The sequence below is a fragment of the Barbus barbus genome (genome assembly GCF_936440315.1).
Source record: "Barbus barbus genome assembly, chromosome: 2".
NCBI lineage: Eukaryota > Metazoa > Chordata > Actinopteri > Cypriniformes > Cyprinidae > Barbus > Barbus barbus.
Genome location: NC_136730.1, coordinates 2744911 through 2761295, shown reverse-complemented (window position 1 = coordinate 2761295; position 16385 = coordinate 2744911). Strand labels below are relative to the sequence as shown.

General features: G+C 39.0%; 1 protein-coding gene across 1 annotated transcript in view; it reads left to right on the top strand.

The window, feature by feature from the left end:
* LOC306879496 (uncharacterized protein) overlaps positions 1–14673 on the top strand; it is a 55319-nt gene extending 40646 nt beyond the window's left edge. Inside the window, exons 5-9 of the mRNA XM_079432485.1 lie at positions 10068–10347; positions 10447–10586; positions 13954–14045; positions 14114–14210; positions 14350–14673. Of these exons, the coding sequence (XP_079288611.1) occupies positions 10068–10347; positions 10447–10586; positions 13954–14045; positions 14114–14210; positions 14350–14375 (635 nt within the window). The 3' untranslated portion in view covers positions 14376–14673. The remainder of the gene's footprint in view (positions 1–10067; positions 10348–10446; positions 10587–13953; positions 14046–14113; positions 14211–14349) is intronic.
* Positions 14674–16385: the final 1712 nt, after the last annotated feature.

Below are 16385 nucleotides of genomic sequence, written 5' to 3'. Positions count from 1 at the left end.
AAAGTCGATCACCAGTCCCGTAAAAATATGGATGCACACCCCGATCCCATAGTGTGATGTGAACCCTCTTTTCTGCCAAGTGCCATCAAAAGACACACTGATATCTATCACCGCATCTGCATCCTCTCTCAGCAACTCTGCCACATCTGCATCAATATCTGCATAAGCCTGCCTGACCTGCTCCCTGGTCCTGTGAAGTGACTCAAGACCTCTCTCAATTTCTGCCGCTAAAATGAAATGTGTATAGTATCAATAACTGTTCATTTGTTTTGTTTTTATAGATACAGCACACAGAAATCTGTACTGTAAAAGTAAAACTGACCACCACAACATAATGAATGAGATGGCACTTTATTCTATTCTTATAAATAAATAAATATTTCATCCATACAAAACAAATATTGTTACAGTAATGTTATAATATGTTAGAAGGTGGTAACAGCCACACGTATTGGGCTATTTCTGACATTAGAAATTCTAAACCTCCCATCGACAGCTTACGTTCAGATGCGCTTCCCGAGGCGGGCATTTCACTGGGTAATCCATCACTAATTTTCCTTTTCCCCCTTGCAAGTGACAACTGCTGTACTCTTTTCGATGATTGACGCGAAGTCATTTTCATTAATTCACTCAAAAGATCCCGCGGAAAGCTTAACCAAACAAGGAAGCGTCAACGCATACCATGTCATGTGACGATTCTGAACGAATCACGTTGTCAGAAATTGTCTTCAGCCAATGAGATTGCGCATTTAGAGTTAAATCCCCTCTTTTACTTTCACGATTGGTTGCTGATAGAAAGGAAATAACCATATTTGGATCCGACAGCATTGTAGAGAAGAGAGAGAGCTTTCCAGCAGTATACGTGATGACTGGGTACAGGCAGAGATCGCGGAGCAGCATGTTGATTTAGAACGCCAACTTTTGTTGAATTTATGAGAAATCTACAGACGCAAACAGACAAAGTGCAGTAAAATAAAGACCTAAATGTGTATTTCGGACTTTTTTTCACCACAAGTCTGAAAGAAGACATGTTATTGAAGACAAATATCCAAAAATCTCAAAATTGACCAATAAAAAAAAAACGATGTTTTTGCCTGCCGTGTCTCGCCTTAATTTGTTGAAATGTGAGTTTGCGAAGGCCACAGTTGTTTATTTGGGGAAAATGGTGGGGCAAGGCCAGGTGCGCCCTGTCCGTGCAAAAGTGGAAGTGATTGATAATTACCCTACTCCTACCACAAAGAAGGAACTTATGCGATTTCTTGGAATGGTAGGGTTTTATCGTTGTTTCTGTAGGAATTTTTCTACAGTGGTGGCCCCTTTGACAAATTTGTTACGGGCAGGAAGAGATTTTTGCTGGACTTTGGGTTGTCAACAAGCATTTGAGAAAGTAAAAATGCTTCTTACAGAGGGTCCTGTTTTGAAAGCTCCAAGGTTTGATCAGCCATTTCGCTTGCAAGTGGATGCCAGTAATGTGGGTGCTGGTGCCGTTCTGTTACAAATTTCTGAAGAAGGCATTGATCACCCAGTTGGTTTCTTTTCTAGGAAGTTTAATTGTTATCAACTTAATTATTCAGTGATTGAAAAGGAAGCTCTTGCCCTGATTTGGGCTTTGCAACACTTTGAGGTGTATGTGGGATCGACGGAGGGACCGTTGGTGGTTTTTACTGATCACAACCCTTTAATTTTTCTTCACTCATTACAAAATCCTAATCAAAGATTAATGCGGTGGTGCTTGTTTTTGCAGGGATACCTGTTGGATATTCGCCACATTAAAGGCTCTGAAAATGTCACTGCGGATGCTTTGTCTCGTGTCTAAGTAGTTTAGGTGTGGTAAAGTTGTCTTATTTCTCGCTCTCTTTTCTCTGTTGTTTTCTTAATTTTGCTTCCTAGGCGCAGAGGTTGCTGAAAGGAGTTGGAGAGTTGGAGTTGGAGGATTGTCGAGAGCTGGACCGATACTTTCTACTTTGATTGCTGGGATTTCCTGAAGGCTTGTTTTAAAGACTTTGGTCTTTTCTTTTAGGGGGGGGTGTGTGACGGGTCTCCGGTACTCCCTACTATGGCCGGCCAGTGGGTGGGGCCAGGAGACTCGTCAAGTGAATGAGCTCCACCTGTTCTTCCTGTGATAAATGTTGGGGCTGTGTTGGCGTGGGGGGCCTGCTCCTGGGTTCTTGTTTTGGTTTGTTTATTTAGATTTCCTTATTAGTTATATTTTGTTTGGTCGGATGCTTTGATATCATGGTCCGACTGAAACATTGTTTCTGTTGATTTTATGTTTTATGTGTTTCTTTTACTTACGTTAATAAACCTTTTTCGTTGAAACCCAACCAACTTGACTTTGTCCTCCGCTAATTTCTCATGGCTTGAGCCTGTCGTGACAGCACCATGTCCTGGAGTCATTGTGTTTCGTTGTGAAAGCGAAAGTACTTTCTTTGGGCTTCCAAAACAGGACAACAACTAGAAATCAGTGGTTAAGTTGTATTTACAACACTGTTCCTGAACAGTTCAACCCAAATATTAGAGTGTGTGCAGCGTATTTTAACGGAGGACTATTTACTGAACCTGGGAGTAGCCTGCCAGCTATGCTCAAAGGCTGTTTCTATAAAGAGGGGCAATTCCATTTTTTTTTCAAGGACAGTCTGGCGCTTCTGACTGACAGAAGTACGTTGTCTTATTAAAATAATTTGCCACTACACTGCTCAAAACTCACGTTTGAATCGTCATAGCAGTACTTGTTGTTTGTCGTTTCTCCAATCACAAATGCAGACATGGTATTGTTTACAGGGTGCGATGCAATGCGTAAAAAGACAGTATAAGTCATTATAATCAGTAATTATGTCCCCACTGGATGCAACAACTGCCTCGTTTACAATGGGTTTTACTGTTTTTGTGTCGTTGTGCCAGGACATGGCATCACAATACGGTAAGGGGCATAACATTTCAATCTCACGCTTGAGGTATTGTAACGGCCAAAACCATGTATTTGAATGCATCACATTATTGTGCGGTGTGCCCTTTAAGAGACTGATCACTTAATTTATAATGTGCACTATATGTTGATGACGTAGAAGGACTACGTGACTGTGAAATGAGAACCACCATGGATGATAATTCCGCTCAGCCATCTTTATTATTTTGTCTTTACTTTTGTTTGTAATGCCAAGAAAGAGTTAATCTCTCATGTATGAGAGGAGCGCGTTTAAGAGTACCAACCATTAAAATGTGTGGGACACCAAGTTTCTGTTTTCCGTCTCTTTCATTTCATGGATTTTAAGAGTTATCCGGGTCAGAGCGTTACAGTATTCGGCCAATCACAAAGCACTGGATTATGGCTTGGATTATGGTCAGGTCACGTGCAAGGCAAATCAAAAGATTCCACCAGCTCCATTAATTCCAATTCCTGTCATTTGCGTACCATTTGCGTGAGCATGTAAGTTTGCATTGTGTCAGTCCTTTGCCTAAATCAAAGGAAGGCAAGGCAAGTTTATTTATATAGCACATTTCATACACAGTGGTAATTCAAAGGGCTTCACATAAAAGAAAGTGAAATAGTCATTAAAATTAATAATCAATAATAAGCAATAAAAAAATAGAAATTGATTTAAAATGCATTTAAAACAGTTAAGAATAGAAAATGATTACATAAAATACAATGCAGTCAGTTTGGACATAGCACAGTGCTCATTCAACAAATGCACAGCTAAACAGATGAGCTTTGAGTCTGGATTTAAATGTGGCTAATGTTTTTAGCACATCTGATCTCTTCTGGAAGCTGGTTCCAACTGTGGGCAGCATAATAGCTAAAAGTGGACTCCCCTTGTTTTGTGTGAACCCTTGGTATTACTAACTGACTCGATCCTAATGATCTGAGTGGTCTTTTAGGTTTATAATCAATGAGCATATCTGCATTGTATTTAGGTCCTAGGCCATTGAGTGACTTATAAACAAGTAAAAGTACTTTAAAACCAATCCAAAATGTAACTGGAAGCCAGTGTAAGGACCTGAGGACTGGTGTGATATGCTCAGATTTTCTGGTTCTAGTCAGAATCCTGGCAGCAGCGTTCTGGATGAGCTGCAGCTGTCTAATGGTCTTCTTTGGAAGGCCTGTTAGCAGACAATTACAATAGTCCACCCTGCTGGTGATAAAGGCATGAACAAGTTTCTCCAAGTCTTGACTGGAAACAAAACAGCCTCTAATTCTTGCAATGTTTTTGAGATGATAATATGCTGATTTAGTTACTGCTTTGACATGACTACTAAAACTAAGGTATGTCTCCAGGATCACCTCAAGATTTTTTTAGTTGTTTGACCCCTAGAGTCAAGGTATGCATTCACCTTGAGAACTTCATCTTTGTTTCCAAGTGCAATGACTTTAGTCTTCTCCTTGTTTAACTGAAGAAGGTTTTGGCACATCCAACTGTTAATTTAATCAATGCATTGGCAGAGGGAGTCAATGGGGCTATAGTCATTTGAAGATAAGGCTAGGTAAATCCGGATATCATCAGCATAGCCGTGATAGGCAATTTGGTTCTTCCTCATTATCTGACTTAGTGGGAGCATATACAGGCTAAACAAGAGCGGTGCAAGAATTGAGCCTTGTGGGACTCCGCATGTCATGGCCGTCCACTTAGACGTATGCTCTCCTATACTCACGTAATAACCTCTCCCTTCTAAGTATGACCTGAACCATTTGAGTGCCATCCCAGAAAGCCTTACCCAGTTTTCCAATCTCTCTAGAAGTATGTTATGATCGACAGTGTCAAACGCAGCACTAAGATCTAATAGTACCAGCACTGATATTTTTCCGGAATCAGAATTAAAGCGAATATCATTTATTATCTTAATGAGTGCTGTCTCTTTGCTGTGATGCGCTCGGAATCCAGACTGAAAATTGCCCAGATATCCATCTGAGTTTCACGAGTTCGCACTAACATATAATACGATTGAGCAATTAGTAAGCATATTTGGCGTGCTGTCAGGAGGGAGGGCTCCGAGCTCGGGATGGAGCCCAAACCCAGAGAACTCCCCACCTCATCCCAAGAATGGGATGAAATTTAGATTGGAGCGCAGAGTTGGGGTGGAGGCGGGATGCTGAAAAACTGCAATAGAACAGAGGTCAGTTGGCTGTGTGTATATATACACACCTGATGTGCTTGTTAAGGTGATTAGCTGACAAGCTGCACCTGGCCAGACTGATTATCTGATCGTGCTCCTCCCGAACCTTTTTAATAAAACATAATTTATGTAGTTGTTCAGCTGATTAAAAACTACCTTTTAAATAATCTTATCTATGAAAGTAACATTTGATATTGTTCTATAGTTGCTCAACATGGTGTTATCAAGATTGCACTTTTTCAGAAGGGGCTTAACAACTGCAGTTTTGAGGGAGTCTGGTGTTGGGGAATAACAGTTAAAACCCATGGACCAGGTATGATGAACAAAGACCAGGAGTCAGATTGTGATTAATTAAAGAAATTTACTGAAGAAATAGTTTGCAATTTCATCCACAGAAGTCAGCTTTAACACTCACGATGGAGTTCGTAGGCCAACCTGCTTTACAATTCAAAAACACCAGCAATTATACCCTAACAGAGGTTGCTAATTGCGTCAATGCATAAGTCATCAAAATTCTGATTGGTTCCAAAACCTAGATAAACTTAGACAATTTCCACATATGGATGCAAGCTTGAAGCATATCTTCTGATGACTATTTTGGTGACAAATGATCAGATGCAATACGTCTCTCCAAAGACGTATATCTGATATGCTGGACATCGACAGTTGAACGTTTGTCCTGGGACTGTCTGCGCTTCTCCCTGTACAGACAGATACTAACACACATATGCAGAGAAACACTTATCTTACTTCAAGGTTGCCTCTGCCCTAAACCTTATCGGGCATGGTCTCATACACAAAACGAGAGCAGCTTCTTAGAGAGTAAAAAGGAAGACTAAAGCTATATTCAACTTATTTTCTAACATGCATAAATGTAACTTTGATTAATAATTATTCAAGAAACATTATAATGAATATTATTATGAAGGCCATTGTAGATCTGCGATCCACTCCTTCATTGGAAAAGTCCTAGTAAGAAGTGAGGCTTTCACCACTTCTAAGAGATCAACTTCCAAACATTTAAACACACTTTTGAAAACAGATGTGGGAAGTGAGTCAAGATAGCAGGTTGACGATTTAAGGTGCTGTACTGTTTCTTCCAAAATTTTGCTATCAATTGCTTTAAAAACATACATAGTCACTTCTTTTTGAAATTGCGGTCGAATCTGTGTGACCTCTGCATAACTTGAGGATTTGCCTATCTCCTTTCTGATATTACTGATCTTCTCAGAAAAGAAGGAAGCAAACTCATTGCATTTGCTGTCGGAGAGCATTTCACCGGGAATCTGACTTGGGGGGGTTTGTCAGTCTCTCAACAGTCTCAAACCGATTGCGAGTGTTGTTTAAGTTACTGTTTATAAGGTTTGAAAAGAAGGTCTGTCTAGCTATGGCTAGTTCCACATTGAAGTGAAGTGAAGTGACATTCAGCCAAGTATGGTGACCCATACTCGGAATTCGTGCTCTGCATTTAACCCATCCAACGTGCACACACACAGCAGTGAACACACACACACCGTGAACATACACCCGGAGCAACGGGCAGCCATTTTATGCTGCAGCGCCCGGGGAGCAGTTGGGGGTTCGGTGCCTTGCTCAAGGGCACCTCAGTCGTGGTATTGAGGGTGGAGAGAGCGCTGGACATTCACTCCCCCCACCTACAATTCCTGCCGGCCCGAGACTCGAACCCGCAACCTTCGGATTACAAGTCCGACTCTCTAACCATTAGGCCACAACTTCCCCTTAATTGAAAAGCATGAAGGCTGTGTTTATAGATGCTATAGTGAATTTTGAGTTTCATCTTCCACCACATCCGCTCAGCTTTTCTGCATTGTCTTTTCATACTCTGAACTGCTGTTGATTTTCTCCAAAATTATTTTTGTCTGCCAGTCTTCTTGCTGACCTTTATCGGAGCTATATCATCAATAACATTCTTAACTTTTGAGTTAATCCAGGAGAAGATCAACAGAGTCTGCAGAAAGTTTTGACAGTCTTTCTGACAGAGACAGATCTAGATTCAATGGTGACAGAGATCAATATATCAAAGAAAATACAGAAGTGATCAGATAGTGCTACATCCATAATAACAATGGATGAACTGTTTAGACCTCTAGAGTAAATCTAGAGTGTGTCCACGATTGTGTGTGGGTCCATGCACATGCTGACTCAGGTCAACAGTGTTTAAAACAGTTATAATTTCTTTTGTAGTTTTGATTTCTGCATTATCTATGTGAATATTAAAATCCCCGCAATAGCAAAACAGTCAAACTCTGAGGAAATCATTGATAACAGTTCAGTGAGCTCTTCAACAAAGGCTGGAAAATATTTAGGAGGCCTGTAAATAATGATAAACAGAATGTGTGGAGCTCCTCTCAGCACAATACTTAGGTATTCAAAGACAAATACTGACCAAATGACACTTGCTTGCATTGATAAACAACTTTAAACAGAGCAGCAACACCTCCACCTCTCCTAACAGCCCTGCAGTTAGGAGGGGCTGTTTCATTTAGGACTGTTGCACTGCTGCTGTCTTCTAGCCATGTTTCATTTAGAAACATAAAATCCAGGTTGTTTGTGGTTATTAAATAATTGATCAGAAATTATTTATTGTTTAGTGAGCGAATGTTTAAAAATGCTAATTTGATGGAATTACATTTAGTCTCTACAGCAATCTTAGATTGATGCAGATTAGATGGGTCAGCCAAACGGCTTGAGAAGGTCTTAGACTTTCTAGCATGTGATAAAACAGAAATAGAGGAGGCTACAGGCACACTGGGTTCCCGCTTGTTCTGTAAATATTTGTGAATGTTGCTGCTAATATAGCGGGGACCCGACACATATCACTGAGAGTAGTTATCAGTTGTTTTTGGTTCACCTACACCAGATGGAGGAGGGTTTGGGCCCTGACGTTGTGGCAGCGGCCGGAGAGCTCTCGCAGGAGGAGGAGGGAGAGCTGGGCCTGCAGTCTTTGGTGGTTGGGGGGCCCGCCGTTTTTTTGTTGATATCTGGGGGCTTGCAGCAAAAGAGTGGGAGAGTTTGGTCCCAGCATACGCCATTTCTTCCATTTTCTTTGAGAAGCTTAGAAGTGGAGATGCTGCAGAGAGGAATAATGTGTCTGGTGAGATGGGCTCTGGCTCTTTAATTTCTGGTAGCTGTAATATGTTGTCCTGGTGCTGAGTCTTGGAGCTGTTGTAATACGTCACTCTGTGGGCAGGACTCAGCCGGAATGTCCATGAACAATGGTTGTTTTTGCTGCGTGGTGTTATCAGTGACCTTGTGGGATGTTACAACCCCATGATGGCTCGAAAGCTGATATGAAGACCTGTGGTCACTCATATTCTGTCCAGGGGTGTGTGTGCGCCATTCAGGTTAAGTGGATTGGCACACACCACTGAAGGATGATGGAGGGAGAAATAGATATTGTCCTTTAGCACTCTTGCACCAAGTTTGTTTGGGTGGAGACCATCCAGTCTAAACAGTTGTCTGTGGCCCCAGAAAAGATTGAAATTGTCGATGAAGTTGACTCCTTTTATACTGCAGGTTCTTTGTAGCCATGTTTTCAGTTAACTGGGTAAATCAACTAATTTAACATCTTAAATTCAGTGACTAGTGAACTGAATTATTCTCTCTTCTCATGCTCCTCCACCTAAATACATAATGTTAGCTAAGCCTGTCTGTAGTTGGTGATACCGCTGAATAGATTTGATTAGACAACAGTACCTTAGCTACAAGTTTCTATAGTCTTTGGTTAGCCAGCTTTTGTGTGTGTGTGTGTGTGTGTGTATATAGAGAGAATAATTCAGTTCACTAGACACTGAATTTAAGATGTTAAATTAGTTAACTTACCCAGTAAAGGAGCGGTTGCTGGCTATTGCTGCTAGAAGCTCGCTCTTCTGACAGACCTGGCGTCAGTGGCGGGAAAGCGTAGTGGGCGTGGTCAACCTGTCACTTCAATCGAGAGTGGCCAATAGAAAAGTTCCTTTCATCCTGGTGCGTAGAGACGGCCCACTGACACACAGCTTCACTCGCAAGCAAAACTTTTCAACTCGCAAACAAAAGTTTTAGACCCGCAAAAAAAGAAGGCAGGAAAGAGAGCAACATTTGTGGATTAGTGATAAAAGGTTTTTGAAGTGCACAAAGAAAAATATATTTTTTAAAGATTTACATGCACTGCAAATTATTTTGTTTTCAATTACTTTAATTTTGAACCTTAAGAAGACTTTTTTTGCAAACTTTTATTTTTTAATTACAAAATAATTAGTTTTGCTCTCAAATACAGAATTTTTGTTTGAATAATAAAGACACAAAAATAATTCCATATATAGCAATACTGATGAACTTGCTGTTCTGGCAAGGGGCAGGGCAATACTGAAACACCATCTAAGCTGTTCACCAATCACAACACACTGGGACAGCTAACCAATCACAAAACATTTCATTTTTCGGAAGGCGGAACTAATCCAGCCGTTTGTGTCAGGCTGGGGAGAAAGGTATTGTAATAAATCTAAGTTATGTGAAAATATTTTGAACCATCTAAATTTTTGAACCATCAAGCATGAGAGCATGTTCTAATACACCCCCAAAACAAAATCAAGACTTTGTAAAAGAGCATAATAGGACCACTTTAACTATATGATGTAAATATGAGACAAAAACTGAAACAGGGGCGTTTTTTCCCCGTATCTTGAAGGAAAATATCTTTAGGGACATTCTAACTACATCTCTAGGCTCCTTCACGCAGTGAGTTGTTGCCCTGCCTCATATTTGTCATCAATCAACTGTATGAAATCTCATTTGACCCACGTGGGTCTGGGGCGGGGCAAGTGCATTAAATGTGTTAATAATTTGAACTTGTTATTTTTCACCATAATTTATTAATCTAATAAAACCTAAAGCACATTCAAAGAGTATAAAATGAGCTGACTAAAACCATTTCTTGACCCTATGACATCTTACAGGTAATTTGGCAACAGGAAGAACCGTCACACAGTCATCAACCTATGGCTCCTGGTCTGCTGAACGAGCCATTGACTTCAATCCAGGTTTCAAACAACCGTCGTCATCATGTGCCGCAACCACTACTCAGACTAACCCATGGTGGAGGGTGGATCTGCGTTATATTTACAGAATAAGTAGAGTTGTCATCACAAACAGACTGGACTGCTGTCCAGAGGGAATAGACGGAGCAGAGATTCACATTGGAAACTCTCTGGAGAACAACGGCAACAACAATCCCATGTGAGACCCTCTTTCTGTGGCTTAATATCCATAAAGATCACTGAAAACACGTGAAGAAAGACTAGAAGTATAAATAATGGTTTCTCCGTCTCTCTTTAGATGTGCTGTGATTTCTAGCATTCCAGCTAGTGTTTCCTCCACCTACACATGTAACGATATGGAGGGTCGATACGTGAATCTGTTCATTCTTGGAGATTCAAAGTATCTTACTCTGTGTGAGGTGGAGGTCTATGGAGAAGGTGAGATCAAACAAGCAGATTTAGTGTTTTGGGAAACTATTAATGACTTTATTTTTTAAATATAAATTATTGATTGAAAATGTTAAGTTCAAGAGATGCATGCTTTCAACAGTCAATAATTCACTAAACCATGTCCATCCTTATTTAAAGTGAACCTGTATTTAATGTTATCTGGGTCTTTTTTGTTGTTTTTCATAGATTTTTCAGGATCATTACACAACTTATCATTGCATCCATTTAATCTTAAGAGATGCATTTGCACTAAATTGCTGTAGATACTTTACTTTACATTACTTTACTTTATTGTCTGTACAGAGGCCCTGGACAGAAATTCATATTTGACACTGGCATAAAAACATACAATAGACAGAAAACGTATACTATCTATAGAACACATGGAACACACATTATCCTCATAAAAAAATAAAAAATAAATAAATGAATAAATAAAAACACATGAATACAAGGCACAATATATGAGTATGGTCAGAGTACACTGCAACTGTCTCACTCTCCATAAATTGTTTAAACAGCTTTTGAATTGTACTCTGCCTCTGGCTGATGATTCAATTTGTCTTGTTAATTACTCGTGTTATTTTTTTATTTTTATTTTTTTCTGTTTCAATGTTAAACTGCCATACCACGAAACTGTCAGTCCTCTGTTGTGTGTGTCTTGTGTTCTCGCCTCATGTTTCCTTATTTGGTTTGTTTCCTGTCCTCGCTTAGCATGATCATTAGTTAATTCTTGTCCAGCTGTGTTTTTCTCATCATCTATGTTTATCCCTTGTATTCATAGTCCTGTCTGTTCAGTTTGATTTCGTCTGGTCTACTCGTTACTCCCCAGCGTTCCTGTCTGTCAGCCTTGCCTTGCCTTGCCTTGCTTGGATTTGATTAAAGACTGTTATTTTGAGTTACATCCTCGTCTGCGTGTTCCTCGTTCATCCCTGCTGTGTGTTAATGTTAAATTGCTCTCCACAACAGTGCTTACAAAGTTTGAAGACTTGGTAATTCCTGTGTAATATTTATGTAAAATGGTGCATTTTATTTTACAGTCATATTTCCATATACTTACTATGTACATCTACAATCAATTATTCAATAAGTACCTTGGTACATGTTTATACCCCCAACTTGAGTACTGCATGCAGTAACTTGTTCTGTATATTAACTAATAGGCACATACACCAGTACTTACATAGTAAGTATATGGAAATAGGACTGTAAAATAAAGGTGCACCATTTTACATAAACATTATACAGGAATTACCAGTACTTCAAACATTGTAATCATTGTTGTGGAGAGCAATTTAACATTAACACACACTTATTTGTAAGTACTACATATTTACCACCTGTACACCAAGTACAGTATGTGTCTTGTTTGTTACCACATAATAGCACATTTTTCCGTAGGTGCTACACATTTACCATGTGCAATTTTATGTTTCTTTATTTAGCTCTTTTACTCACTCTTTTACCCGTTCATTCTTTAAAAAAGCCATTCCCTTCTTATTTATAAATTGTTTAAGACCTTTGTTAATCCAGGGTTTGTTATTTGGGAATATTCTAACCTTTTTAGTTTGAACCACAGTCTTTGAAGAAAAATGAATGTAACTGGTAATGTGTCGTTCGACAGCTCAAGATCTACACAACAATTAAAATAATTAAAGAACAAGTCCCAATTAGTGCTCTCTTGGATGGCAGGTTTAGCCCTTTTTAACATCTGTCTGTATTTTGGAAGAAGGTGGATGACGTTATGGTCTGAGCGACCTAATGGTGGATGTGACCTCAAAACATAAGCACCGTCCACATTACCAAAACACTTGTCCAGAATTTTACCCAGCCTCATCAGACAAGTTATATAAGGCTCCAAATTCGGCAAAAATGTGGATATTTCACAGTTGTTACAATCACAGAGGAAAAACACTGGATCATCTGCTGAGTTGTGCACCACCTTGTTATAACTATCAGCAATGCCCTCTGCGGCAAGTGTGAAGTTTGGCCCAGGTACATAGACCAGGATAACAGTAATTTGTCCGCACTCTCTGGGCAAGTAATGTGGTCTAAATGAAAGAGACAATTCATAATCAGTTAAACAGTAGGTCCCATGTACCATTAAAGTTGTTGCCCAGCGGTCGCTGACAAACATACATAGTCCTCCTCTGATGGTTTTGGATGATTTCTGGCTATCGCGGTCCAGTCGAATTAACAAATATCCCTCGAGGCTTATATCGTCAGACTCTGTTAACCATGTTTCAATAATGCAGAGCAGATTCCTTCTCTTGTAATCTCAATGATATTTCATTAATGATGAGAGTTCAGGCATTTTGTTCTTGAGTGAATGAACATTAGTCAGAGTTACTGTGGGCAGCGGAAAGCGGCTGCAGTGTCGTTTGAGTCGATTCCGAATTCCTCCTCTAGAATCTCTTTTTTTTTTTTTTTTTTTTTCACGTTGTTTGTGGGGAATAAATAATTTTGATGGGAACATCACAAAGAGAATTCGGCGGGAGTTTCATTTTATATCAAAGACTCAGTAAATCATCACAGCTGTAAATATCAGTCCGTTGGTTTTCAAACTTCCCGACTCCACTTCAGCTTCGAGTGTAAGATTACTGCACATTTTAAACTCCAGATCCAGACCAAAATAAATTTAAAAAGCATATTTCCAAACGTCTATGGATAAAATAGCATAAAAACAAACAAACAAACTTAAACATTTACATTTTACATTATGTAGCAGACGCTTTTATCCAAAGCGACTTACAAATGAGGACTATAGAAGCGATCAAAACCAACAAAAGAGCAATAATATGCAAGCGCTATGACCTTCATACAGTACATGTAGCAAGTGTTTTTTTTATTTTTTTTATAAAGAAAACAAGTAGATTATAAATACAAAGAAAACAGATAGATAAAACAGAATTAGAATAGAGTGCTATATTTAGAGGTTCAAATAAAGATGGAAGAGATAAGGACTCAGCTGCTTGGATTGAGTTGGGCAGGTCATTCCACCAGAAGGGAACAGTTAATGAAAAAGTCTGTGAAAGTGATTTTGTGCCTCTTTTGGATGGTACAATGATGTGTTGTTCACTTGCAGAACGCAAGCTTCTAGAGGGCACATAGGTCTGAAGTAGTCAATTTAGGTAAAGGGGTGCAGACCCAGTGGTGGATTTGCAGGCAAACATTAATGCCTTACATTTTATGTGAAACAGACACGAGCACACCATGTGTGGGTCAGCACTTGCGCATGCGCCCCAAGCAATCAAATTTCATTGAAGTCACAATGCATTTTATGTTTTGATTTTCTTTTAGCATTTTTGTTTCTCTTCTGTCCGTGTATGCCCACTCTCATGTGCCACTCTTGTAGGTCCTCTACTGAAGAAGACCCTTGTGAAGATGAAAATGAAGTCCAGTTCGAGTCTGTCTGAACTTGAAATGAGAGCCCAGCTCCTGTCACAGGTGAGAGAGGGAAACACACATAAATCTAAGTGCACTGATAGCAGTTTTAAGAGTTCTGCTTGTTTCAGCTTCAGTCTGCCCTGGAGGAACGAGGGTTTTCTGACATAACACTGCAATGGTCTCAACCGCCCAAAAAGGAAGTGATACGGAAGGAAGCTGCACCAGGTGAGTGTGTTCATTCACATACTGGAAAAACCTGAACAGAATGTTGACTTACGTAAAAATCTAATTATTAAAATATATCTGCATATATTACAAATTAAATGGAAGATTGTTTTATGATGTAGTGAACTTTTATTTACAGCTCAATGTGCTGTAAGAAAGAGATGATGATGATGACGATGATGGGGAAACCTAAACTTCGGATCAGAACATCTTTCAGAAAATCTTATGTTCTTCACTTACCTGCTGGAATATTCTTCATCACTGTGTTGATCACAATAAAGTTGTATGTGAAAATTTAAACTACTGATTCCTGAAACTGAATTTTGAAACATGCAAACTTATTTCTGTTATAAGAGGCAAAATTATGAAAATTACTCCTCATGAAACCAAACATCAGGAACTCACACAAAATAGATGTCATACGACAAAACAATAAACTTTCTTGTTTGGCGCATGCACACTTAAATGGTTGGTTGGGCTCCGTGCTTGTTGTGTTATTTTTTAAAACTGTTTAGCTTTTCTCTTTTTATTGAAATTTTTTTATGAGACTTTTTAAAAAAAGGACCACAGAAGTGTGCAAGGAGTGAATTTATTTCCTTATAAAATTAATTCTTAGGCCAAAACTCAGGAACTCTCGCAAAGACAGATGCCATGCAATAAAACCATAAAACTAATCTGGAGAAGAGATCTCCAAAGAGAACAAACAATATCACCCCGACCAAATTTATCTCCTTGATCATCTACCCCCCGCCTCTCCTCCTTCACTCTTCTTCCCCAAAAAGCAAGAATATCCATATGCTACAAATGTTATATCTTGTCAATGTTGTTCTTTCCCTTTCATGTTTGGTATAATTTTAAAGGTCTCTGTGTGATTGGTAGATTGGTCTAAATTTTACAGTAGTCACCTATATTATGAGAAATATTGAAAACTTAAGTGAATTCTGTACTTCTGTATATTCGGTCTCCTTTCAATATCTGATAAAAATTTCTCCACACAAGGTGTGACCATTTGGGGCTCGAGAACAGCTCCTACAGAGATTTCTCATCCCCCATACAAAGATGTAATCTGTGGGGGGCCGAGAATCAGAGGTGGGTAGAGTACCCAAAAACTGTACTGAATTTCTTCAAGTACTTGAATAAATATTTACTCAAGTAAAAGTAAAAGTAATAGTCCGAATAGTTACTTGAGTAAGAGTAAAAAAGCATCAGATAAGAAAACTACTCAAGTAGTTAGTTACTAGTTTGGATCATATACTGAATATAGTCTATTTTTATTTAGATATATAGATATTTAGATATATATGTATATGTATGTATAAATTGTATGTACACACATACACATATCTGTATATATATATATATATATATATATATATATATATATATATATATATATATATATATATATATATATATATATATATATATATATATATATTAGTGGTGTCAAAATTAGCGCGTTAACGCATGCTATTAATTATTTTCAGATTAAGCGTTAAAAATATTTAATGCAATTAACGCAGGGGCGGGGCTAGGGTTGGCCACCCCATTCGCAACTGCTGCCTCTGTCTCTTTTTTTCTTGCAAAGGATTGCGTTTATTTAGATGCAGAATGTCTTTATGAGCACATCAAACGGGAGAAGTTTCAGACACGTGCTCTATACGTCGCCTCCACGCCAGACACGAGTCAAACAAACGCGTAAAAGATACTGTGCTCGTAGCGCACTCTTCAAATACACGCACATATGTAGGTGCCGGTGCGCGCTGTAGCCTATATCATTTCATATCATACAGCGAAAGAAACTACGTGCATGCAATGACGTAGTTATGCCGTCAGTTAAGGCATGAAGTTTCCAAAAAGGCGATTAAAGCTGCCTTAAACTGTGTGCATGCATGTAATAGCCTATATATGCGTCACATTTAAGTATTTGTCTCTGAAATGGTTTTAAAAACTGTCCTGAGGCACCCCAGCACTGTCTCCCTCATCTAAAATACCCAATTCAACTCATCCGCTCATTAGTTGAGACTTTCAGACCTGAAGTGAGTCAGAAAATGTAAAGAGATTTGTGAGAAAATAAGATGCATGTCAGATCCCCATCACCTTCAGCAGCAGCAGCTTTAAAGCAATAGCAGGCAAATAAGTTAATAACCAGCTGCTGTGATGTCTATTAATCCA